Source organism: Coffea eugenioides, chromosome 1 (genome assembly GCF_003713205.1).
Source record: "Coffea eugenioides isolate CCC68of chromosome 1, Ceug_1.0, whole genome shotgun sequence".
NCBI classification, from domain to species: Eukaryota; Viridiplantae; Streptophyta; class Magnoliopsida; order Gentianales; family Rubiaceae; genus Coffea; species Coffea eugenioides.
This window is the reverse complement of record NC_040035.1, coordinates 52,838,929-52,864,630: the sequence shown is the minus strand read 5'-3', so window position 1 is coordinate 52,864,630 and position 25,702 is coordinate 52,838,929. Positions and strand designations below refer to the sequence as shown.

Genomic DNA, 25,702 nt, shown 5'->3' with positions numbered 1-25,702 from the left:
TTCATAGACAAAATAGGAAAATGAATAACACACTTTAAAAAAAAAAAAAAAAAACCACTCCTATGGGAAGGAGGGAGGTAAAAGGGCTATTTTGAAGAAAATAATACTCTACGTCTTATTTGGCTAAAATTTTGCCAGAAGTAAGTTCAAGGACTAAATTGATACAATTGTTATGCGTGGACTATCTTATGTTCCTTTTTTTGTAACGGACCCAACAAGGGATCTTGTTGAACCGTGAGGGACCATGTTGGCCATTTTCCTTCTGGTTATAGCTACTGTACTTTATGATCAGAATGCACGCTTGTATCCTTACGATTTATGATTTTAAAAAATCCAATGACCTAAATTGTTTCACATCATCTTACCAAATGGTGCAACACAACATAAGACATTGAACTTTGTAAGACCAGGTCTACTCAAGTTTTGCCTATGGTTTACAACGGGTGATTTGGTATTTACAATATATACAACAGTTTGTACATTGTTGGCACAATTGTCATTTCTGCCCTTTCGGGGCAAACCTCACTATGCTATGGGAATGGACAGGTCTACCGAATAGTCTACTATTCTATAATCCTCAATCTTTTCTGTTTAAGAGGAGAAAAATGGGCCAAAGAACATGCACAGCAATCCGCAAGGTTAATGCTCGCTCAGAAAATTTTCTGTCCAGTTCCTTCAACATTGACGTCGTCTTGAGAAATTACGATCATTTTTGCACATTTGTAGCACAACATACTGGTCTCACCACGAAAACAAGTTTAGGACAGGATTGGGTCCAACCCATAATTCAGCTCCACCTGCTGCACTCTGCAAGCAATGTAAAATTAAAGAAATTTAAGAAAAGGGGAACAAAAAGAGACACATGTCTGAGGCTGGTAGAGAATACACAAGGCTCAATTCAGAATATCACGTGGCACAAAGTTTCCTTTCATAGAGGTTCGGAAACTATCAGCAACAATGAAACTACATAAATAAGTTAGAAGGTGAGAAAGAAGTACCATCAAGTCAAAAGAGAAACACATACTTAACAACACCAGATAGTAAGAGTCAGGGTTCCAAACGAACCAAGCTGCTTGCATAGAGCTTTAAAAGAAACCTTAATTGGATAAAATTTTCTTAGCTCAGGCTTGAGGTGCTCATGTAATAATTTGCATTGAACTCAAATTCGATAGTAATAGCAAAAATCAAGGATGTACGAATCAAGCTTGTATTTGAATCAATAAGCGAACAACATGCACTCTATTTCCAAGTTACAAACTTGTTTTGCTCTTTCCTTTTGCACTCCTCATTGTTGTCATGTTGTAGCTTAGTACCGCCATTGACTACAATTAAAGTATTTAGTATAAAGTCAACCTAGATTCTTACTCAAAAGTCAACATTTTTCATCATTATACCACCTAAACACTTCCCTGGCAGATACTATTCTCCCCCTCAAATTCATTACCATCATAACAGTAACTGCTAAGTTCTCTAAGTTTAACAAGCTCAGTCAAATATCATAAAAACTCAGCAGACCATAGCTGAATATCTGTGGCATTCATCTTTATGATTTTCTACCACCCAGAAGATAAGCCACATGCATTAAGGGTTAAAGACAAACTGATTAAACCCAAAAAAAAAAAAAAATCAATTCAAATGACAGCCAATTGCCAAGCATGTACCTTTGCCTCACTTTAAGCATCCCAGTGCCTAACTGCATTGGTATTCCCATAATGATGCATTCACTTACTCCTTCAATCTTATCATCCCGTCCATTTACAGAAGCATTGAAAAGGTGATCTGCTGTCTTCTCAAAAGAAGCCAGCATTAGCACACTATCTTTCATTTTCTGAACACCATGTCTTGTAATACCAAGAACTTCGCCCTGGCATCAATGCGATAGTACATAAAATTAGCATCTGATGGTAAATGCCACACTTAGTGTTGGAACATGAATATGTCCATGATGCAAGTCTGAAACGATCACTATAGACTTATGAAGAAGGAACTACCTTAAATGTCATCAGATCTGCCAGAAGCATCATATGACGTATGTCTATAGTCATTCCATGACTAGACATGGTATGCTTAATTTCATCAATTATCGAACTTCTTGCAGCTTCAATTCCAAGCGTCTGCTGCACTTCCATGATGTGATTGCTTTTGGTTTCATAGCCATTTACTCCTTCAGTGCCCATTACACCTAGGAGACCTGTCCTGCAAGAAGCAGATATGCATAACTTGTGAATACAGCTTGAAAATTTTGAATATCATATCCATCAATAGTAGTTTGACAATTTTCCATGTCAAGTAGAAACCAATCACCACAAAGACCATCAATTGAAGTAATTAATTACACCATTGTCATTGATATCTGATAGGATAAATGAAGTTGCTTCTTCTGCTTTGTCATTTGAAAGTACCCGTACAAATTCTCTGCTTATAGTAATACAATTGAAAAGCTACGCATATTACTACACAACAATATTATAACTAGAAGAAAATATTTATTTCAACCAGAAAGGCACAGAAGGATGACATATTTGATAAACAAGAGGACCATCATTTACTTCAATACCAAAACTTTCTGCAAAAGATCACCATAACAGAACTTACCCTTCTGCAAACAAGAGGTACTTGGGACCTCCTCCAGAATCCTTCTTCTCTTCACTATTAATTACGACACGTTCAATAGTGGTGATTCCCTGTCATTTCCAAAGATAATGGACAAACTTAGAGTGACACAAGTTTCAACATTCCATAGTGCAAGAAAAATACCCTTGCACTTTCTTACATTATATGATGACTTTCAAAACTAGATGTCTTGTCTTACTGTGACAACCACTGAAGGAAGCTTGTTCTTGAGTGCGTGGAGCTCAAAGTGAAGTTTACTTCTGTCAGTCTGGGGAACTACTTCCAGCTTTCTGGAATTCAAGACCTTAACATGCTGCAGAAACCGTACATTTTTTTTTTGAGCAAATATATGAGAAAGTAGATGATCTAAATGAGAAAATGATAGTACACCTGATCCTTCAGTTTGATTCTTGGTGTCTGCAGAATCGATTCTTTCACTCTATAAGCATCTGTACAAAGCCGAGATGCTTGTATTATTTCCATATCAAGTGTAATTACTATGGATGCTAACCTCGCCGACATGACAATCTTTATACTTTTGGCTACCTACACGTTAAAGAGAAAGTCAGAATGATACAAACAGAATAAAGCCATATCTTAGACAATCTTTTGGATACAAGCAGAATAAACAATCTTTTGGATACGAACAGCATGATATCTTAGCTGCAGATTAAAGCCATATGCCATTTTTTTCAAAAAAAAAAAAACACAGAGAGAGAAGATTGGAATAGGTTCTTTAGGAGAGATGATTTAAAAGCCTTAAATATGGCCATTTCGTCAAGACTGTGTCACCCCATGTCTACATTAGAATGCTGTCACTATTACAAATAAAACACCAATGCATCCCTTATTACACGCTTGGTAGATCACTAAGTTGAAGGTAGTCGGAAACAGCTGACCTGCCCTAAAAGTGTTTTCTCTATACGAGCTTTTGCAAGGCTAGCCTCCTTTGCATTGTCCTCATGCTCCAGTTTTGCAGAAATGATTGGAGTACTAATCCTTTTAGCTGCATTTATAATTTCTTTTATACGTGGGACTCCAAGTGTAACATCTAAGGCAGAGTTAAGGTAACATATGAAACACCTGTAAGACGAATATCACACCAAAAATTATACTAAGCAACTAGTGAGGATACTCATGCTTGCAACTCCAGCAAAGTGAAAAGTTTTTAGCGTCATCTGTGTGCCTGGTTCTCCAATACTCTGAGCTCCAATTGCACCAATTGCAGTTCCAGCTTCTACCCTTTTGGTATGATAACGTGAGATGCAGACTCTTAAAAACACCTAACACATTAACAAAATACAAGTCCTGTTACATTATGAAAACTTGTTTAACTTCTGGAAACTACATGCCTAATGAGAACAACTTAGACACAAGCTCACAACCTTTCATAACATGCTCAATAGTTTGTGAACAATGAGATCTGAAAATTTTTTGCTCAAGAAAAGAAAACGTGAATAAAAATCTAAACTTCAGAATGCTTTATTACACACACAAAAAAAAAGGCAGAAACAAACATTAGACGTCTACCAGGTATATACCCGAAACTAGAAAACAGTAATCTTACAAGCTAAGAAGATTTTTGTGGCGTTAATATATATACATGCTTTGTTCACTAGAACAAGCAAATGCAAGAGAACATGAATCATAATTTACCCAATCAGAAGAAACAAGAATTTATCCACATAATGTCAAATTTTTAGAACAATTAGTGACAGTTCATACAAAATTCTGTGTATGATGGGACCAAAAATAAATCAAGCAATTGAAATGATCGTCAACATCCCAAGATCACCCAAACAGAGACAGCCCTTTCGTGCTTTCTTGATGAAATTCACTAAGAGAAACTTCCAGTTTTGAAGCCAAAACACATGTCCTGGCTGTAGCAAGTGACCTAATAATGATAGCATCATGATGATATCAATTAATGATTATTGCAACAATAAAAAATTTAGAAAAATAATGAACACATTGAAAGGTTAATAATGCAAGCAGGACGGCCAGCAAGAATGCACAGAAATGTATTCAGGTAGTTGAATTGTAAGATGTATATCAGAAAAGAACATTTAGTATCAGGTTTCACCTCCAGCTGCCTAGAAGTAAAGCCGGATATATTTGAAGAGATATTTTCGAAAGAGCTGTTATGGTCTTCTTCCTGTTGATCTTCCTGGGCTTTCAAACTTTCAATTGTTTTTTCCAAGTTTTGAACACATTTGACTTTAAGGAACTTGGACAAAGAGTCTCTGAAAGCCTCTGAGCACCCGCCTTCGGGAGTCATATCACGTTCTGAGAGCCTTTCATCAGTCTTTTTGCAGATATCCGATGGGGACAAGCTCTTCTGATCACCGGCAGGACAGCTGGCCTGTCAATGGAAATAAACGAGTATGAGAGGATCTGGTTTTACTTTCATGGCACCAGGTATAAGAGATCTCAAGATGTGAATACACAACCTTCACTTTCATAAGTAATCTGTCAAAGTTCAGAGGATGTCCACTCTTCTCTTCCATTTGTGAGGGATCCATGCCATCATCACCATAAACAAATTGAACTATACAAGAACTAGCATTTCGGACAGTGTTGTCATATTGAATTGAAAGGTCCTCCAAAGCTTTCATGAGTCTACGAGACATGTATCCAGTATCAGCAGTTTTAACCTATAATAATATAAAATTGAAGCCCAAGCATCATAATTTTGCAGACTACAGATTTTGAAGGATCACATTAGTTGAAGAATTTTGCCAAATTATCATATTGTATTCAAAGAAAATCCCAAAGTCAACAGTTTAATCAGTGACAAGATATGAGATCGTAGAACATCTCAGAACTGCAAAAACGGATAAGAGTTCTAAAGTGAGAAGAGTAAGGAAACATGTAAGCAAGTCAAACGTTCAAAACCCTATAGATTGTCCAGAGGAAGCCTACAACCTTTTCTAGATTTTCAACAATTATCCTGAAACAACGTACATAAAATTTAACTTCGACAGATTTTCTAGAAATCTGATTGTGAATCTGCAGTCCATTTCACACCGAAAATAGAAGATGTAGCAGTAGACATTTATACACTAATTCCCCAAAACAAACTAACCAAAAGACACTAAATCAAAGTATAAACACTCAGAAATTATCTTTTTTTCTAAGCACGATAAAGAGTTATTGTTGAAGATATGTGTAAATATTAGGAAAGATATGATTATAGTATCATGTATTAATTAGGTATCATATAATTATAGTATCATGTATTAATTAGGTATCATATGATTAAAGTATCATATATTAATTAGGTAGTTACACTTGTGTATATATATATGTATATTGTGTAGTCCAAAGGAAGGAAGAAAAGTATTTTTTCTCCCCCTTTTTCTTAGTTTTCATGGTATCAGAGCCCTACCATCAAGGTTAGGGTCTCTGTCCGCTGCCGGAAAATTCAGTAGTCATCATTCGGTTCATCTGGTTCTGTATAGGACACATCTGTGTTCTATTCTTCACTCTTGTTTTAAAGAGTTCAGATCTGTCCTTTTTTGTTTTTATTCTGTTAATTCTGAACCCATGGCAGAAACGAAATCTGTCGTTACGTCTGATGTGGTTCCTGTGATGTCTAAGATCACGGACCACAAACTCAACAATTCTAACTATCTTGATTGGAGCAAAACGGTTCGTCTTTATCTGCGAAGCATTGATAAAGACAATCATCTGACTGATGATCCTCCAAAAGATGGTTCAAGACAGACATGGCTAAGGGAAGATGCTAGATTGTTCCTACAAATACGGAATTCTATTGACAGTGAGGTAATTAGCTTAATTAATCACTGTGAATTTGTTAAGGAGTTAATGGAGTATTTAGAATTTTTGTATTCTGGTAAAGGGAATATTTCTCGCATATATGAGGTGTGTCAAGCCTTTTATCGTGCAGAGAAACAAGATAAGTCCATCATGACTTATTTTATGGATTTTAAGAAAACTTATGAGGAGCTTAATCTGTTGTTACCGTTTAGTTCTGATGTGAAAGTTCAGCAAACTCAACGGGAACAGATGGCAATTATGAGTTTTTTGGCTGGTCTTTCACCTGAATTTGAAGCTGCTAAATCTCAAATTCTTTCCAGTCCTGAGATCTCATCCTTGCAAGATGTGTTTAGTAGGGTGCTTCGCACAGAGAATACCCAGTCTGTTCAGTCCAGCAGTGCTCTTGTTGGTCTTGGAAAGAAGCAATACAAAGGTGGTGGTAAAGGAATTGACACTCGGGGACAGAATGCAGAAGTGGTTGTGTGTTACTATTGTCAAAAGCCGGGCCATATGAAGCGTGATTGTAAGAAATTGCAGTACAGGAACCAGAGAACTCAATCCGCACATATTGCTTCTACCAATGATGCTATTAATCATGAAAAGTCTGTTACGATCTCTGCAGATGAATTTGCTAAATTTTCTCAGTATCAAGAATCATTAAAGTCTTTCATCTACTCCCGTAACTGCCATCGCTGAGTCAGGTAAACCAAACACATGCCTTGTGTCCTCGTCCTCCAAATGGGTAATTGATTCTGGTGCCACAGATCATATGACAGGTAATTCTAGTCTATTTTCTACCTTTCAGCCACACACATCCGCACCTACAGTTACCTTAGCTGATGGGTCAAAATCTCGTGTTCTTGGATCAGGCTCAGTTAACCCCACTCCATTAATCTCATTGTCATCTGTCTTAAGTTTGCCTGAGTTGTCTTTTAATCTAATTTCTGTGAGTAAACTTACTCGTGCCCTCAATTGTTCTGCCAAATTCTTTCCTGACTATTGCTTGTTTCAGGATCTTACGACGAAGCAGATTATTGGTAAAGGGCATGAATCTGGAGGTCTTTACATTCTTGACACACAGATACCAAAGTCTATAGCTTGTTCTGGAATTGTAACTCCATTTGAAGCACATTGTAGGCTGGGTCATCCTTCTCTCCCATTGTTAAAGATACTTTGTCCACAATTTCAGAGTTTGTCTTTATTAGATTGTGAGTCTTGTCAGTTTGCCAAACATCATCGTGTTAATTTGAGTCCTAGAGTCAATAAACGAGCGGATGCTCCTTTTGCATTAGTTCATTCAGATGTCTGGGGACCTAGTCCAGTCATTTCTAAAACTGGATTCAAGTATTTTGTTACTTTTGTTGATGACCATTCTCGTATGACTTGGTTATATTTAATGAAAAATCGGTCAGAGTTGTTTTCTCATTTTTGTGCTTTTTGTGCTGAGGTCAAGACTCAATTTAAGCGTTCTGTACAAATATTGCGAAGTGACAATGCCAAAGAATATTTATTCGCACCTTTTCAATCTTATATGGTGCAAAATGGCATTATTCATCAAACCTCTTGTGTGGATACACCATCCCAAAACGGGGTTGCAGAACGAAAGAATAGACATTTGCTCGAAACTGCAAGAGCCTTATCATTTCAAATGCATGTTCCTAAACATTTTTGGGCTGATGCAGTGTCCACAGCTTGCTTTCTAATTAATCGTCTGCCTTCATCTGTTCTGAATGGTGGGACTCCTTATAACACTCTTTTTCCAAATAGACCTTTGTTTCCCATCGAACCTAAAATCTTTGGGTGTACATGTTTTGTCCGTGACTCTCGTCCCCAAGTCACTAAATTAGACCCCAAATCATTGAAATGTATTTTTCTGGGTTATTCCCGTGTCCAAAAAGGATATAGATGTTATTGTCCTAGTCTCGGCAGGTATATTGTGTCAGTTGATGTTACTTTTCTTGAAAATACACCTTTTACCCCATCCTCATCTCATTCATGTCAGGAGGAGGATGATGATTTGTTAATCTATACTGTCACATCCTCAAGTTCTTCCCCTGCTAAACCTCCAATTACTCAGGTATATTCTCGACGACAAAAGTCTCCTGATGCATGCCCTGAACCAGTTCCTTCGTTACTAGATCCTATCTCAAGTGATGATCTTCCTATTGCTCTTCGCAAAGGTAAGCGTCAATGCACTTATCCTGTGTCTTCGTGTGTATCTTATAATCATTTACCCACCTCTTCTTGTTCCTTTATTACATCTATTGATTCTATCTCCCTTCCTAAAACTGTTCATGAAGCCCTATCCCATCCCGGATGGCGCAATGCTATGATAGAGGAGATGAATGCTCTAGATGGTAATGATACTTGGAACTTAGTAAATTTACCTGCAGGGAAGAAGGCTATTGGGAGTAAGTGGATTTTTGCAGTTAAATTCAATCCTGATGGGTCGGTTGCTCGGTTAAAAGCTCGCCTTGTTGCCAAAGGCTATGCCCAAATCTATGGAGAGGATTATTCTGACACTTTTTCCCCTGTTGCTAAGTTAACATCTGTTAGGTTATTCATTTCTATGGCAGCCACTCATAATTGGCCTTTGCATCAACTAGATATCAAGAATGCCTTTCTTCATGGAGACCTCCAAGAGGAAGTTTATATGGAGCAACCACCAGGGTTTGTTGCTCAGGGGGAGTCTGGGAAGGTTTGTCATCTTCGGAAGTCCTTGTATGGACTGAAACAAAGTCCTCGTGCTTGGTTTGGAAAATTTAGTCAAGCAGTTAAAAGGTTTGGGATGCAGAAAAGCAAATCTGATCATTCTGTTTTCTACAAACAGTCTGAAGCTGGTATTATTTTATTGGTAGTATATGTGGATGATATTGTTATCACTGGGAATGATGCTGCAGGTATTTCATCTCTTAAAACTTTTCTCCATAGTCAATTTCAGACAAAGGATTTGGGACTGTTAAAGTATTTTTTGGGTATTGAGATAGCAAAGAGTAGGAAGGAGATATTCCTGTCCCAAAGAAAATATGTTCTTGACTTACTATCTGAAACGGGAAAATTGGGAGCTAAACCAGCTAGTACCCCAATGATTCCTAACTTGCAGCTCACAAAAGAAGGTGAATTGTTAGAAGATCCTGGGAGGTATAGAAGATTGGTTGGAAAGTTGAATTTTCTTACAGTGACTCGTCCAGATATCGCGTATTCAGTTAGTGTTGTTAGTCAATATATGTCTAATCCTACTGTTAATCATTGGGCAGCTGTAGAACAAATTTTGTGTTATTTAAAAGGAGCTCCTGGACGTAGTATTCTGTATAAAAATCATGGTCATACTAGGATTGAGTGTTTTTCAGATGCTGATTGGGCAGGATCCAAGGCAGATCAAAGATCCACAACTGGATTTTGCGTCTTTGTTGGAGGAAACCTGGTCTCATGGAAGAGTAAGAAGCAGAATGTTGTCTCGCGATCGAGTGCAGAGTCAGAATATAGAGCTATGGCACAATCGATATGTGAAATCATGTGGATAAATCAACTTCTAACTGAAGTAGGTCTCAAAACCTCAATGCCTGCAAAATTGTGGTGTGATAACCAAGCAGCTCTTCATATTGCATCCAATCCCGTATTTCATGAGCGAACAAAACACATCGAAATAGATTGTCATTTTGTACGTGAGAAAATACAGCAGGGCTTGATTTCTACAGGATTTGTAAGGACTGGAGAACAATTGGGAGATCTCTTTACGAAGGCTCTACATGGGGTTCGAGTTGATTACCTTTGTAACAAGCTGGGCATGAGCAACATCTATGCTCCAGCTTGAGGGGGAGTGTTGAAGATATGTGTAAATATTAGGAAAAATATGATTATAGTATCATGTATTAATTAGGTATCATATGATTATAGTATCATGTATTAATTAGGTATCATATGATTAAGTATCATATATTAATTAGGTAGTTACACTTGTATATATATATGTATATTGTGTAGTCCAAAGGAAGGAAGAAAAGTATTTTTTCTCTCCCTTTTTCTTAGTTTTCAGTTATCAAACTGTTTTAGAACACAAAACAAAGAGTACCATGCTTTTGAGTGCCACAAATAGTTCTGAAAAACTTTATCATTTACTTGAGTAAGTGAAAAGGATGTAAATAAGCAGAAAAGATAGAAAATAGTACTTTTTGCTTATGGAAGAAAAGGAAAGGAATTAACAATCCAACTGAGATCATGGAAAGAATAAATTTCAAAAAGTTATGTGGCTGAAAAACTCAGAACAACCAGAATTGAGGATGCAGTATTAGACAATAAGATGAAGGGAAAATCTCAGGCTGCACTAACAGGAATATAAACGCATTGCAAATAAAGCTTCTGTGTACAGCACAAAAACCTCTGGAACAAAACCTTGGCAGGAAAGAAAGACAACCAGAAGGTCTTCAGGAAAAAGACAAAAAAAAAAATATATATATGTATATATATATAGTACTAGCAGATCAATACTAACCACTACAACATTGCTAAGTCAATACTTTTGCAAGTTCAATACATAATTAAATGGAAAAGAAAAAATGAAACAAGGAAATCGCAATCAAGGACCCAAAAAATAAACAAACACATAAATAAAGAAAACGTGTAAACCTTTGTAATTTAACAAGGCAACTGTGTAAAGGGAAAAAAAAAAGATCATACATACCGCTGTATCCACAAGGCCTTCCCTTCCTCCCATTGTGTGAAAAAAGAATTCTGTAGCACTTAAACCACTATAAAATGAATTTGCCACAAACCCTCTCGCCTGAAAGAAATATTAGATGAACTTAAGTATTAGATTCAAAGTGGAACACCAAATGAGAAAATGTAAGAATAGAATAAAAATGCATCTTTTCAAGTAATCAATGGTAGCAACTCATCAAGACATCTTTAGGATAACACCCAACATGCAAATTTTAGATTTTGATGATCAATTAACAAAACATTAATGAGAAGCATAAAATCTCAAGAGATAAATAGACAACTATGATGAGTTTTATCCGACACTTATAATTATTCCACATGATGACAATTCTTTTGACTGTTGATCGTGTTAGGAAAGGACACAAGATAAACCCAGAATGAACAAGACTGAAACATAGTCTGCAGATCAGCAGCTCAAACAACAATAGGACAGGTAATGGAGACTATGCAATAATTAAAAAAGGCACGAAAAGAATTACATAGTATTATTTATCCAAGTCTCACTCCACATTGTAACATGCACAATCCAACATAACTGGTTAAACAAAGTGCAATTGACTTGTGGACAATTTTATATTGGCTATCAATAAAATTTAAAGCTTTAAATACTTGTGGCAATCACCAGAAAAGACATTTCATTTATCTTAAGACAGACACAAATTTCAATCGGCTCAAAAGTTACATATCGCCAAAAGAAAATGCCCAGGATAAAAAAGCCAGAAAGCTACCACAGGAACCAACCAATCATTTCAACAAAAAAGACGTGATCCCAATCTTTACCCCAATGAAATCTATGGCCCTAATCCTATTCAAAATTCTACAATATATGAAAGAACTCTCAAGACTTCATAACCTAAGCTGCAAAATGATATGATATCATTTGTAAACTAAAAATGATATCACCACTCCTCCCGCAGATTCTAAAGTATTAAACCATATGCTGATACACATAATAAATGATACATGAAAGATTCTTAATCACAAGGTAAGAGAAATTAAGTTAAGTTGCAGAACGTATTTCAGATTTCTAAACACTAAATCAATTTTTCCCCCCTCAAATGCATACCCCTTTCTCTTCCCACTACATGATATTCCCCGTTAAATCCACAGAGTCATCCATCCATGACTCCACCTTCAATCCCTTCTTCTTTTTCCCCTCTTCCTAGTCCAAGACTTCTGCTGACAGATGAACTTTGGTGCAGACCAGAAAAATTTATTTCATATCCGGATGAAATAAATGAACAAACCTTCGGGATCTTTGACTTTCTGGGAAAATGAGGAAGGCTACGATCAATGAAACCATTTGGAGCCCGACGACCCCCGACAGATTGTTGTCCAACACATGCAACCATCTGACTGATATTTATAGGAGATCCCTTTGAACCACATTGTGACATAATTAGAGGACTATTCCTCCACTGCAGACACGTCAAACATTCCTACAAAAAGTTTCAAATCATTAAAAAGGCTTGATCATTATATGGAGAAACAATACATAAAATCTAAAGGGGAAATAAGAAGTCACAAAAGGCAATACATTAGAAAAATATAAATCTATCACAGATAATCATAGTGACTTCAACCTGTGTGAGATCCATAACCAAGTCAGTAGAACAGTACAAAAATAAGAAAGAGCTGCAGCAGAAGAGAGACTAATATCCTTTGACAAGACACAGAACCACATTTTATCATTGATCTCTAGCCAGATTCCTTTCTGATCCCCTAATGTTCTTCCATCATGTAGTCTAACTTATGTAATGTTCTGACTTGTCCAGTCATTTCCTTCATTTAACCTTTTACACAGACAGCTATTGCAGATAATGGCTCTTTCCCCAAAGGCAAACAAGACAGAAACAGTACATATGCATGTGCACATATTCAATGCAGAAAGAAAGATATTTGGTGACGACTTAAAGTTTGATATTTTCTATCAGTTTGTCCAACTCTGCCAATTTAAGTTACTACTCAGATGACCCAGCCAATGATAAATTCTAGAATAGTAATTAAAAATAAGGAGCTGATAATGGCATAAAGAAGTTTGTGTTGAAATGCACAAGGTAATCATGGACAACTGGCAATTAAATCCTCCTCAACATTGGGGGAAGAAAACGGATGCCTTCACTTCACTTCTATTTGTGCCTTGTTGGTCTTAGCTAGTCAGTCTGTAAGTTATAAGATGTCTCTGGAGGGTTAAGTTAGAGGAAAGTAAAGAAGACCAGTAAGAGAGGTTTGCTGCCAATGGCAAAAGCTGGACAATCTATGCCACCCATAAAGCAGGATAAGGTCAGGGACAAGGTCACAGGCTGGCAAAAGAACGAGGAATCACTTGGTATATCTTCCCTGACCCATTCTTAGTTGTTCACTGGTACTTTCAGATCAGAGATATGCAAGCAGTGCTACAACAGGGTAAAAACAGGAAGTACCTTGGCAGCAATATCTCGAATGTCATTTAGAACTTTTGTTATTTTAGCTTCAAGTGTCAGTGCAGCATCATGACCTGGCTGCAGCTCAAGCGCACCCTTGTTATACTTCTCTATTAATTCATCACACATTGCATATCCTGTGGAAATTTTTTCATCCCTTGCAGTAATTAGACGATCAGGTGGTTGCACATCATCAATGCCGATAGAAAATCCATGATTCCCTATCCATCTTGCACTGCAAATGACATTTTAAATGAAAAATGAATATAATACTCATTGCGTAGAGCTACTTTGAATCTGTGACAGAAATTTAAGTCCTGAGAAAGTGTCCAGATAAAGAAGCAAATATAATAGACTTCAAGAGCAATTGTATCACACGATAAGCTGTCAGCCTCACATGAAAGACACTAAAATCCATCTTAACAACCCAAAATAGCATTGTTCATCAATTAGCATAGCAATGAATACAAGTACAAAAGGTAAATTAAAATCCAGCATATCGAACCATAAAGCACTCAACATATATGGGCAAAACAAAGTACAGGAATTGCAAAATAATTTTCCAAAGAACCTAAAAGATCAGTAAGTGGGCAATAGCTATCCTTAAGAATACAAGTACAAAAGGTAAATTAAAATCCAGCATATCGAACCATAAAGCACTCAACATATATGGGCAAAACAAAGTACAGGAATTGCAAAATAATTTTCCAAAGAACCTAAAAGATCAGTAAGTGGGCAATAGCTATCCTTAAGCAGTAGACAAGATGAAAAGACTCTAAAGTTCTGTTAGAATAGGCAGATCGAAATTTATGCGAGGATTTAAAAGAAATGGACTTGAAATCCAGCGTGCTCAAATTCGTATTCCACAAAGAACCTAAAATTAATGTCCAAACTCGGTATGATAAATAACTTCAGTTTCAGGTTCAAGTAATTCAATCAAATTAGATATTGCCTTCTTTTTTTATTTTTGGGGTTGGGGTTGGTTTTGGGGCTTGGGCGTGTAAAAGAGTGGCTAAAATATTGCTGATGGTGGTTGACTAGGGAAGTAAAGAAAAGACTGGCCTTCATTGGACAACATGATTTTGAATTCCAAGAGCCAGTCGCGCAAGATGTATGAAAAGATCTCTGAACATCCCCCCAAAAGAAAGACAAGAATATTAAGGATGTTTAACTTCCAAGTTAAAAAAAAAAAAACTGCCACCAAGAGATCATAAAGAGGGTTAAAAGTGAACAGATACATAGAAAAATATGAAGCCCGTCTAGAGTAGGGGGTTAAGTAAATTTAAGATAGAGATACATTCAGCAGTTATGGAGCTCCAGTATGCCCATCGTCGATGCAATATTTAGTTACAGATCTCATTTTGTTCTGGAGAAGCACAAGGAGCTTGGTTCAAAGCACTTTTTAAGTGGTAGATTTTCATTAGATCATGAGGCTAAAGATGGAAGTTATCCTGATCAGGTACTGTGCAGGAAGGTATCCTGATCACTTGTATCCAATAGAATTTGAAAATAACAAGACACGATTTATAGTTACTACAAAATTTTGCAGAGGTCAGGTAAGCCTGACCATAGAAAAACTATATGGATAAGAGTCCGGGCAACTGACAAGTTTACTAGGAATCCATTGCTCAACACCTGGAAATTTAATAGTAAACCATATACAACAATCAATAGTTGAAAAGCATTGGATTATACAATCTTCTTAATAAATGAGCTTATAAATATTAAACTCTCTGAATTTTGTTTTTCAACAAAAACTGCAACTACCTATTATATTACTTGTAAGATATGGCAGAGAGTATACAGAGGAATATATGAAAAATTACAGGAGGTTTGCTTCTTAACAATTACATTATCAAAACAAAGTTCAAATTACATACATCAATAATTTAAAACAAATACCAAAATGAGTGGTTGGAAAGTATATGACACACTAATGTGTCTGTTCAATGAGAAACCTTATTAACAGACAATGTTGAGACACGAGGAAAAGGTTGGTTGCCAGTCAAAAGCCACTACTAACATACCTCAACTTTGCTAAGCGATTCATACATACTGAAGCAGCATGTGATTTATAGTCCCTTAGGAGGACCGAATAAAGACCATCCTTGTTCCCATTCCCTGTTCCAATCACAAACATAAGTACTTCTTGTTCTGAGCTTTACATTTTAAGGCATCCAAAGCTACCAATAAACACAAAAAACAGCATATTGCAGAAATTAGAACTTAAATCTTTTGCAGCACACAAATGCTGAGCTACAGTGTGCTTAAATACACTCAAGTTTCTTATCCTAATGAATTAAATTATTCTAGTGCGCTCTTTCTAAAGCCAAAAACATGAGGCAAAAGATGGATATACTAGCACAAATTGCATATACGGGACAAACAAATAATGTGATGCCACCCTCAGATAGCATATAAAGTTGTGATGCCACACTCTAAGTAGAATTTCTTTCTTTCTTTCTATCTTTGTTTTTAGATTATTACGTTAAGGAACATGAGAAGGTTAACAGACACTTTACACAGTAAAGTAACTTTTTTTTGACCTCTATCAGTATGAAAATAGAATGCAAGTTTAATTATTGCAATCTGATAGGAGCTAACTGAAATGTCATAAATCTCGGGAGAGGTGGTTAAATCATCCCTATTTTTTTCATTAACATATTAGACTATCTATTTGAGGATTAGAATCTATTCAGAAACTACTTGCTTTAGGATGGAATATCAAATGAAAACTGAGCTAAAATGAACATGATGCCCATTAAAGCCAGCTCTAAAAATCACATTTCATACTTTTTTGGTGAAAGTATGGGTTTTCTCGCTCACAGTATGAAAAGTTATAACAAACAGAAGAACATGCATAAACTTGATAAGGATTCCATTTTGTGTTTCAATCTTCTACATTCATATTTTTTGTGGAACTTTTCTTAAAAACATGATAAAGTAATAGTTCTCCAAAAAAAGCTTCATGACAACTTAATACATTTCAAGACAAAAAGATGACTTTCAGAATCATCCCTTCAAAAAGAAGGCATCAACCTTAAAACAATAAACCCAATCTTAGCCTTCAACTCTTCCACAACATGATATCAGCTCAAAAAAATCCAATAAAAGACCACAGATTAAATTAGAGGAACTTTTGTAAAATCTAAAGGCAGGTCTCATGATCACAAATTCATGCATAGGTCAAAGTTTGTGGGTCATTTAGTATGCAAAGCTGAAAATGCATCTCAACATAAAAGCCTGAATCTGAGGCAAAAAGTGGTATACTTTGACTCTGCAACATACTCTAATTAGGCTAAATAAGAAAACTTGGCAATTAACTTACAGGTTGCTCCTCATAAAACAAGTGCAAGAGAGAGAAAACATTAACAGCAGAAGCAACCCAAAATTCATAAAGTAGGCACGCATTATATTTTTGGAGTAAAGGAAAGAATCTCACCTAATGTAGCTTTTCCCAATTGTCCACTGATCAGCTCACTATTACGGAAGCAAACAAATCCATCATTCGGGCACATGGTTTCTTTCGGCTTTTGGTAATTCTTTTCAGCAACAGTTAGATTCACATAGACTTTCATTTTTGCAAATGGACGCAGTAGTACAGTGAACAATTGTTTACCGGTCCAAAGTTCAACTGGCTGCACAGGCAAAAATCATATATACAGTAACAGCACCAAGTGCAAGTAACAATACAACACCGTCCCCCCCCCCACACCAAAAACAACAAAAAAAAAAGGGATAAAGAACCAACACTATAATTTCCCAAATCCTCCTACTTTCCAAACAGGGCACCTTATAATTTGAACAAGAAACTACAAGAACTAGCATGGTACCCACTTGACAGGGAAAAACTAGGCCTCCAACTTGGAACTGAATATAAGAAGATCAACTACATTCTCTACCACTTTAGGGTTACTATTAGGCCATGATCATTTTTCAACCTAAAAGGTCTAAAGTAGTTAAGAATATTAACTTCATGCACATTATAGGCAATTCATGAAATATGACTTAGTAAAAGAAAAAATGGTGTATTAAGAAACTTAAAGGTAAAAGGATCTGCTATTCCATCCAAAAGAATAAGAGGTGAATATATAGGTCAAAATAATAATAAAAAAGACATTATCAATCAAGTAGCAATTAGAGAATATAATTACATCAGTTTAACTAACCTTAAGTAGTGCAGGAGTTGGCAAATCAATCTGATCCATCCCATCCCCCATGTATGAACACATAAGTGAAAAAGAAGCACGATCATAAAATGTGTCCTTCCTTGTAATGAGAAATGAAGATGTCAAAAAGTCCTGTGTGGAAGCAACCAAAATCTCTCCATTTTTTGGAGTGCATAAATTGTTTTGCACCTGCAGAATTGTCAATAACATTTCAAAGAGAAAAGAAAATCACATACAAAACAAAAAGCTGCAAATGCAGCGATGAAATTCTACTAGCAATCGCGAGAAAAGATGTTCTAAAACTTGGTGCTAAATTAAATCTATAAATAAGGCATGAATAACTACTTACTCCCATCAACATTAGCGCCTCTGTGCGAGCCTCCTCTGTTTGAGGCACATGCATATTCATCTCATCACCATCAAAATCAGCATTATATGGGTTACAGATGGACTCATTAAATCTCAATGTTCGCCATGGCATTATTCTTGCCTGCCAATAAAAAAGGACAAATAAATTAAAAACTAAATAAGGACACTCTAATGCTTCAGTATTTATACTGCAGTAATTACCCTGTGACACATGATGGACATTCTATGCAGACTCGGTTGTCTGTTAAAGAGAATAACATCTCCATCTTCTAGATGACGATCAACTATGTAACCAAATTTCAATTCATCAGCATGACGCTTTCTAGAACTAAACTTCAATGATCTGCAGCATAATGGACAACAACATTTGTGAAATAAGGAAACATAAGACCTAGCCAACAAACAAAAAGGCCCCAACATACACACTCCTTACATCTCGGTACCATCTGGCTGCCTGATGTATTTTGCTCCAGGATACTTTTTAGGCCCATTTCGCACGCATTGCCTCAACTTCTCTATATTATGATAGGACACTCGCTCAGGATACGTTAAAATCTGAGCCATCAATATAGGAACCGCAACCTGGAAAAGAAAGCCTGTTAGATGAAATCAATCAAAAGGGACACAAACTGGTGTGGCTCTCACGCTGTAAGAAGGGCTAAATTACTTTTACCTTAATCACCTAGACAGGATATTCTCATGGTGTAAACCATCATCTTAAGTCAGAAACGAGTTAACTCAAACAACATACCTCCGTGATTTTCAAATTTGGGTCAGGAGATATAACAGTTCTTCCTGTATACTCAACACGTTTTCCTGATAGATTTCCACGAAATCTTCCTTGCTTCCCTTTCAGACGCTGGACAAAACCACTTAAAGGTTTGGTAGCTGGTGCAGATAAGGGAACTCCACGTACATCACTATTTATATATTGTGCAACCTCCACTTGCAGATCAATCCAACCATTCTAAACCAGGTGAAGAACAAATCACTAGAAGTGCATTAGAAGATATACTCAAAGACAGAAGTGATGTTACATTTGCAATGGCACAATACAATTAATTTTGTGACGTATTCCTGGACATTGAAAAAGAGAAGCAATGGAAGACCAAGAAACAATTTCATTTAGATTTATCCAAAAATACCACTATCACAGGAATGTAGAACACGATTCCCAGGAAATTTTGTAAATTCAAGTCTATATAAACAGTTCCATAACATGCAGTTAAATATTTACCCGACAAACCAAGAATTAGTTGCAGATGAAGAGATATCAAAGGGGCTTTAGAAGATGTAGGAGTGAAATCTTGCTATAATTCTCTATTTCAGGTATTCAGGGTGACCTTCTTAATAGATGAAATATTACTATTATGTCAATGCCAATTAAATCAATGATACTAGCTGCAAATTTTAACTTTTTGGCATTTTCAGTTTTTTCAGAAGGTATGATGGGCTTTGCTGGGAAGGAACTTGTTACACCATCGGACAGGGAAAGCAAGAAGCTGTGGTGTTGGTATAACCATGGGAATGAATGCAAACCACACAAAACAGGATAAAAGGCCCATAAATCTCTCCAAATGCATGGTAATACAAAATGATGAAATCCACAGATAGCATAGCACCCCCACATAACCAATAGGCATTGGAGATTTCAGTGAGATACACCCAATGCATTCAACTACAGTCAAGGGCATGCAGCAAAATGTTGACATCCCGAACAATAGTATCCACAATACAAGAATATAAATTAGCATATGATGGATTGGGTCAATGTAATCACTGAAACATGATAACATCCCCACGAAACATGCTTTGCCAAACACGAGGACAAATGAGCAATCAGATTTTCCAGTTGGGAGCAAAGAAAAGCATGTATAGTCTTTGTTTTCTTATGTTTCCTTTCGTTGATAGGGTTGGAGCAGTGCCTGTCATCTCATTGTGCAATTTTTCTTAATTTGAAGCACTTTTCTTTTCAAATTACACAACAATAAGAGAATCAATCAGAGTCAAAGATGATACTGCAGCCAGTCCTCTTTCTTTTCATCCTATTTTATGTAAGGAAAAAAAAGTTATTTGTGTTTACATTTCTAACAATCATTAGCATGCAGATTCAGAATTAAGAAAGACACAATAAAAACTCAAAAAGAAAAGTAAGCATAGAGAATAGTTATCAAAGATGTGTGACACAAATCTAGCAGACAAATAATTACAAAATGGATATGGAAGTAAATAACAAACCAAAGTCAGAGAATATAGAACTTGGGAAACAAAAATCATACCAAGCTTTTGGATGGAAGGCTTGTGTCTGATATTTCTTGACGAAGACTAGCATTAGCTTGGATAATGCGTTTTAGTCTCTCTGTAGTGTCATTCTCGTTACTGCACATATTAGTGTTGTACAATGTCAATGTGCAGGCATTTAGCAGGATCCAAAAGATTTTTAATCCTCTTTTTCCGAAGAACCATAAATACATCTCCCAGAATATTATATAGAATTTTCCTCAAACATGCCAGCCATAAAATTTAATTGCATAAATTCTTCCACAACACTCCAAACTATGTGGCTCGAGCAGGAAAAAGAAAAATTCAATGCATCACTCTAGCTAGGTTTTTATGCCAGCTCAACTATCAAAGTTCAATTTTTCAACATTTGGTTTGTATACCAAGCCAAGATTCCTTGAAGCTTTCCAAGATCGATACTCCATGTTAGCATCCATATAGTACCAATTTTTTCATAATGCAACTAAGCTGATATAATAAACCTAGAACATAAGCCCAGAATATAAAGCTACATTATATACACTTAGTTAATTTAATAATTATGATTGACGACGCCTATGTTAATCAGTGACTTAAGTGAACTTAAAATCCCCGAGTGAGCAGGCCTCAGGTCTTAAAAAAAAAACATACATCAGTACAAGGCAATAGAGAAATTCCAGTATAACAATTTCTTTCCATTGCATTGCTTCTCCTTGCATGCCTTGCCCTCCACTCCTGTCTTAGACACAGATCCATAAAGGATTTGAGTCGATGAGGATTGTTCTAATACCTTTTCATTCCAAATTTAAGTTATAAAACTATAAAATCACAAGTTACCCTAATTCAGCTGTGAAACTAAAATTTCAAGAGGATTAACAATAATTCGAAACCTATTGAGTATGATTCAATTTGGTTTCCGTTAAACATCTTGCAATATGATCCACTCAAGAGGGTTTCACTAATATTTAGTACATAAACAAGCATATCAACAGTTCAGTTGACCACATAAACCTATCACTCAAGTACCAGTTAACATTCTTCCTATCTATTCAAGGAAGAAATGCCACCAAAAAAAAAAAGCAAAACTGAAACCAGTACGTTTTGCTCCTGAAAAGAAATCTATTCATTCCCTCCCAATTGATTGGACAACAGGTGCAATGACAAAAAATAGCACATGTGTTTCTGACATTACCTCTGCATACCACCATCCACAAAAACTGATGGACGAATAGCTATTGGAGGCACAGGAATGGTTGAAATCATGAGTTTCTCAGGTCTATCATTTAGATACAGCAACTCGCAGTCCTGTAGAGAAGAGTCAAGATGGAAATCAAAGGAAACACAATTGCATAAATGTGAGCCAAACTCAGATAAGTAATCTGTAGATGATCTAAGCTACAGAGCAGATAAATTTTGTATCACAGAAGAGATAATACCTCATCCAGCATTCTCTTGAGAAGGGAATAAACCACTTTAGGGTCAATTTCATCGGGAACACTAAAATTGGATGTGTTAGACTCTTTCGTGTGTGAAATTGCAGAACCATATTCATTTAAGAAACTGTCATTGACTTTTGTCCTTTCATGCATGATGCCTAACATCTTAGTATTCTTTTTCACCATACCTGCAATGAAACCACGTTGAGAAGATGTCAGTAAATTTACAGCACTGAAACAGGTAAAACTCCAACTGCCCACAAACTTGTAACCTAATTTCTCTAAGCCTTTTCCAAGGGACACACTTTTCCAGCATGTTGGAAGTACGAAATTAGAAACATAGCTGCACTTAATAAAAAGAATAATATATATATTATTGAAGGACAAAGGTTTCAGCTCAGGATGCAAATGCTCTTCATAAATGGAAACAAAGAATATTCTTAATTTAAAGATAATAAACTTAATTTGGTTATTCAGGGAAAAAATATGCCTGTAATTAGTAAGTTTATCTCAATCAAATAAAAATGAAATCTCTCTCCAAACACTGAAACATGATCAAGAAAAGCTCAGGAATAAGCTTCTTAATGTAACAGCAACATGGAAAAGTTGAACAAAATTCACGGTACAGACCTCCCCCTCCCTAGTTTTTGATAAGTTGAACGGACCTTGCCCTCAAGTAATTTGTATAAATTACCCATTCGATTGTGACATGATAAACTTCCCCTCTTGATTGTCTTTACAAGTGTAATGACCAACTAAATTAAACTGCAGGGATGTTGGCTAACTTCGAAACACTTTGTGGAGGTCCTATGACGAGTGTGGCAGGAGGAGGGGACCAGCAGGGACAAACTGAAAACAATTTTATAATGTATAGTTGTGTACAAAGATGTCCCCTCTTTGTCTCATTATCACACTACGCCCGCAAAAATAACCTACCAAAGCTTTACAACTGCTCCACTATCAAAACAAATTTCAGCCCTACTTTTGCAAAAATAAGTTGCTCTGTGACTTGAGGAAATTCAACCAGAGTACCAAAAAGAATATGAACTACAACTTTTGCCTTTTTGGTTTTTCATTCTTATCAGTGACCGTAACAGCAACTCACCCACCAAAAATAAGCTCTCACCAGGACGTTTAGCATCCCCAATCATCTCTCTTCAGAGGTCTCATTCTGCATCCACACCCAAATGAAGTTCCTAAGAATCGAAGCTTAAAGCAGAATCATGTTCAGGGATTGTGGATATTACTTCTTGTCTCATTGACCTTGTGAATACAAATATCCACACACTATATTCTCATGCTTGACTTATTATTTATGTCTTACATTTTCAAAACTTTAACCAAAAGGGATGACTTTAAGAAGATAAAAGCAAAACACTTGGCTCACATTCATATCACTAAAACAGAGAAATATACACTGCAAACATGTATCTCCACTTATATATGCACATACACATGAAATTTCCTCATATATATACACATACATATGAAAACATACACTGCAGGAAAGGGACTCATACTGCTTCTTAAACAAATAGCCCCCAATAACATGCCTAAACCTCTCATTCATGCAGTAAGTACATCCTGAAGTTTTACAAACCCTTATCCAGAAAATGTATTAAGGTGAATGAGCAAACAGATTTTTTATTTTTAAGAGTAACCTTACATTATCTTCACAACCCAAAGTAATACAAAATTTGATGTGAAAGTACACAGCAAAAAAGCATTTATTTATTTTAACTTTGCATGCCCACTACTTTATCTTTTTTTTTCCTATTTTCTCTCTTTTCTATACACTTACTTTGTATCATTTTCTTCCCTTTCCCTATTCCCACCTTGCTTTTGGAGTACTAAAGGGAAATTAGTGGTAGTTTTAGGACTATACATTGCTAAACAAACACCATATCTAAACTTGATTGAATCGTTAACCAAACACCATATTGGACTTAATTGACTATAATATTGAAAGAAAGTACAAGCACAAACCATTTACATAGCCGCATCTAGAACAAGTAGCTGCTTTTCTGCTACTTGCTAGGGCATTACACCTCTTCACTACCATTTTTTGTAGCTCGCTCTTCCTCAAGGGCTCCATTTTGGGATTTCTCATCTTCTTTAGAAAGTTAAGGCGTTCTTTCTCCCCGAGAAGCACATGTGAACATTGCTGTTTGAAGAAGAGAAAATCATCCAAAACTAGAAAGCATAGTAGGAGAAAAATAAATGAATAAGCTCAAAATTTAACTCTGATAAAGCATTCAACACGCCCAGCACCATTCACCAAAATATGTGTGTGTGAGAGAGAGAGGAGGCAACTAAGAAATGACAACGTGGGAAAAATTATTCATCTCATGTGCTTTGACTCCCAGTAATGGAAGGAAACTTCCGAAAGAAACTTTATCTCAAAAATTCAGATGAAATTTTCATTAGAAGAACTTACCAAATACCATATCACTAGCTACAATCCCAACAGAAAAATGAGAGAAGGCCATTTTAACCTCTTAACATTCCAAGATGATAGTCTTAAACTATTCAGAGCTGCTTCTACAGATGACTCCCATTAGCAAATTTAGCATTTCCCACGTGCAGAAGTAGTCGCTTCTAGAAACAGCACCTCTTTGCATGTTCTGAGTGCAAGGAGAAGGGGATTTTTTTTTTTTTGGGCACATGAGGACACAAGTGGCAAATAGAAGGCAGATTGGTAAAAGAATTTTTTTTTCAGACAAAAGAATGTCATCCTAGCACTCCCATAATTATTCAAGTCAGTCCTACGTACAAAATGATGAACCAACAGCAAATAAGAAGTATACTTTGCATCAACTTGAATCCAGAAGAGAGAGAGAGAGAGATTTGCAGGTCAAAGTAAACACTATGCACAAACATATAAGTAGAACTATAAGCATCTACCTTGCAAATGCACTTCAAGATGTCGAGGACAGTAATCAAGTATCCAACATTGTAAACTGGAAGAGCAAGAGTCAAATATCCATAGTGCCCTGGACATTCCCTAAAGTTCCCATGGCATGTTTCACAAATTCCATTCTTGTTTGCGGGGCCCTGGACCAAACAGCACCTTTCAGAAGATTTCTAATATCAATTCCAGTAACTCAAAAATGTAACCAATAAATTAATACACTTCTGAACTATAAATAAATTGGAAACAACAGCAGTACCTACATTCAAAAACAACATTGATTTAGCTTGTTAGAAAATTAGAAAGTCACTGGAAGTGATCCCCTTATCAATAGACTATTACAAGTAATTTACTGAACAAAGCAATTCCTATCGCATAATTTGACAGATTAAACAAACTCTAGCCGCACAAAAGAGACCTAAAAGATAACTGATGCGTCATCAGTTCCCCAGAAAATGCTATTTATTCGAACTCCCCTTCTCTTCTTCTTTTAAATGTGAAATAACAACAGCAGATACATTTTCTTCTCCATCAGGTAGAAAATATGGAAAATGAATCACGGCTATCAGTTCATCGTACGCAAAAATAGTTCACCACTGTTAAAAGAAACAATGAACGTTAAATAAGATACCATATGAGGGTCTAATAAGCCATTCTCCCAAGGCTTTTTCGCAGAATCATAATATACACCGCGGTATACTTGTACTTCAGCTGCTTTCAGAATCTCGGATTCTCCGAATGTAGAAAACTGAATACTTTCTCTGTTCACAAATTTCCACAAAAAAAAAGTAAAGAAATTATCAAACACATTGGAATTTCACTTATTTAAGATTAACCAAAAAAAAAAAAAACAGAGCAATAGCAGTAGAGATCAGTTACATTTTGCGGGGGCCGACATCTTCAATGTAGGGCTGTTTTGTGAATTGAATCGGAGCTTGCGCTATCCTCGTCATTTTTCCTAATGTTTGCTAATTTACGCAGAAAAACTGAGGTTTAAGAATTAGGCGGGAGGGTTTTAGAGTT

At 36.2% G+C, this 25,702-nt stretch overlaps 1 protein-coding gene across 2 annotated transcripts; it reads right to left on the bottom strand.

Moving 5' to 3' along the window:
• Window positions 1-415: 415 nt before the first annotated feature.
• On the bottom strand, window positions 416-25,702 carry LOC113750568 (DNA-directed RNA polymerase III subunit 1-like). 2 transcript variants are annotated; one of them, XM_027294530.1, is made up of 27 exons: window positions 25,559-25,702; window positions 25,311-25,440; window positions 24,673-24,822; window positions 23,755-23,932; window positions 21,769-21,956; window positions 21,525-21,637; window positions 20,353-20,452; window positions 18,825-19,040; window positions 18,507-18,655; window positions 18,275-18,416; window positions 18,054-18,194; window positions 17,705-17,893; window positions 16,978-17,173; window positions 15,563-15,656; window positions 13,536-13,770; window positions 12,360-12,551; window positions 11,075-11,173; window positions 5,064-5,267; window positions 4,697-4,975; window positions 3,749-3,896; window positions 3,513-3,664; window positions 3,004-3,159; window positions 2,813-2,926; window positions 2,596-2,684; window positions 1,992-2,196; window positions 1,662-1,864; window positions 416-807 (listed from the first exon to the last, which is right to left on the bottom strand). In XM_027294530.1, exons 1-27 carry the CDS (start codon window positions 25,630-25,632, stop codon window positions 759-761), a joined length of 4,185 nt encoding a protein of 1,394 aa, XP_027150331.1. In that variant the 5' UTR covers window positions 25,633-25,702; the 3' UTR covers window positions 416-758. The 2 variants fall into 2 exon arrangements, with proteins under 2 accessions (XP_027150331.1, XP_027150334.1); XM_027294533.1 differs by lacking the exons at window positions 416-807; window positions 1,662-1,864; window positions 1,992-2,196 and having other exon boundaries at window positions 2,595-2,684; window positions 2,774-2,926.

What these genes read in the sequence shown, in the direction of transcription:
- LOC113750568 (XM_027294530.1), bottom strand. Translation starts at nt 25,632, where the DNA reads ATGACGAGGATAGCGCAAGCTCCGATTCAATTCACAAAACAGCCCTAC. An exon ending in GTGGATGGTGGTATGCAGAG is followed by an intron (nt 20,453 to 21,524) that starts GTAATGTCAGAA and finishes TAATATGTGCAG; the next exon opens with TAACGAGAATGACACTACAG. An exon ending in AGGCGCTAATGTTGATGGGA is followed by an intron (nt 17,894 to 18,053) that starts GTAAGTAGTTAT and finishes ACAATTCTGCAG; the next exon opens with GTGCAAAACAATTTATGCAC.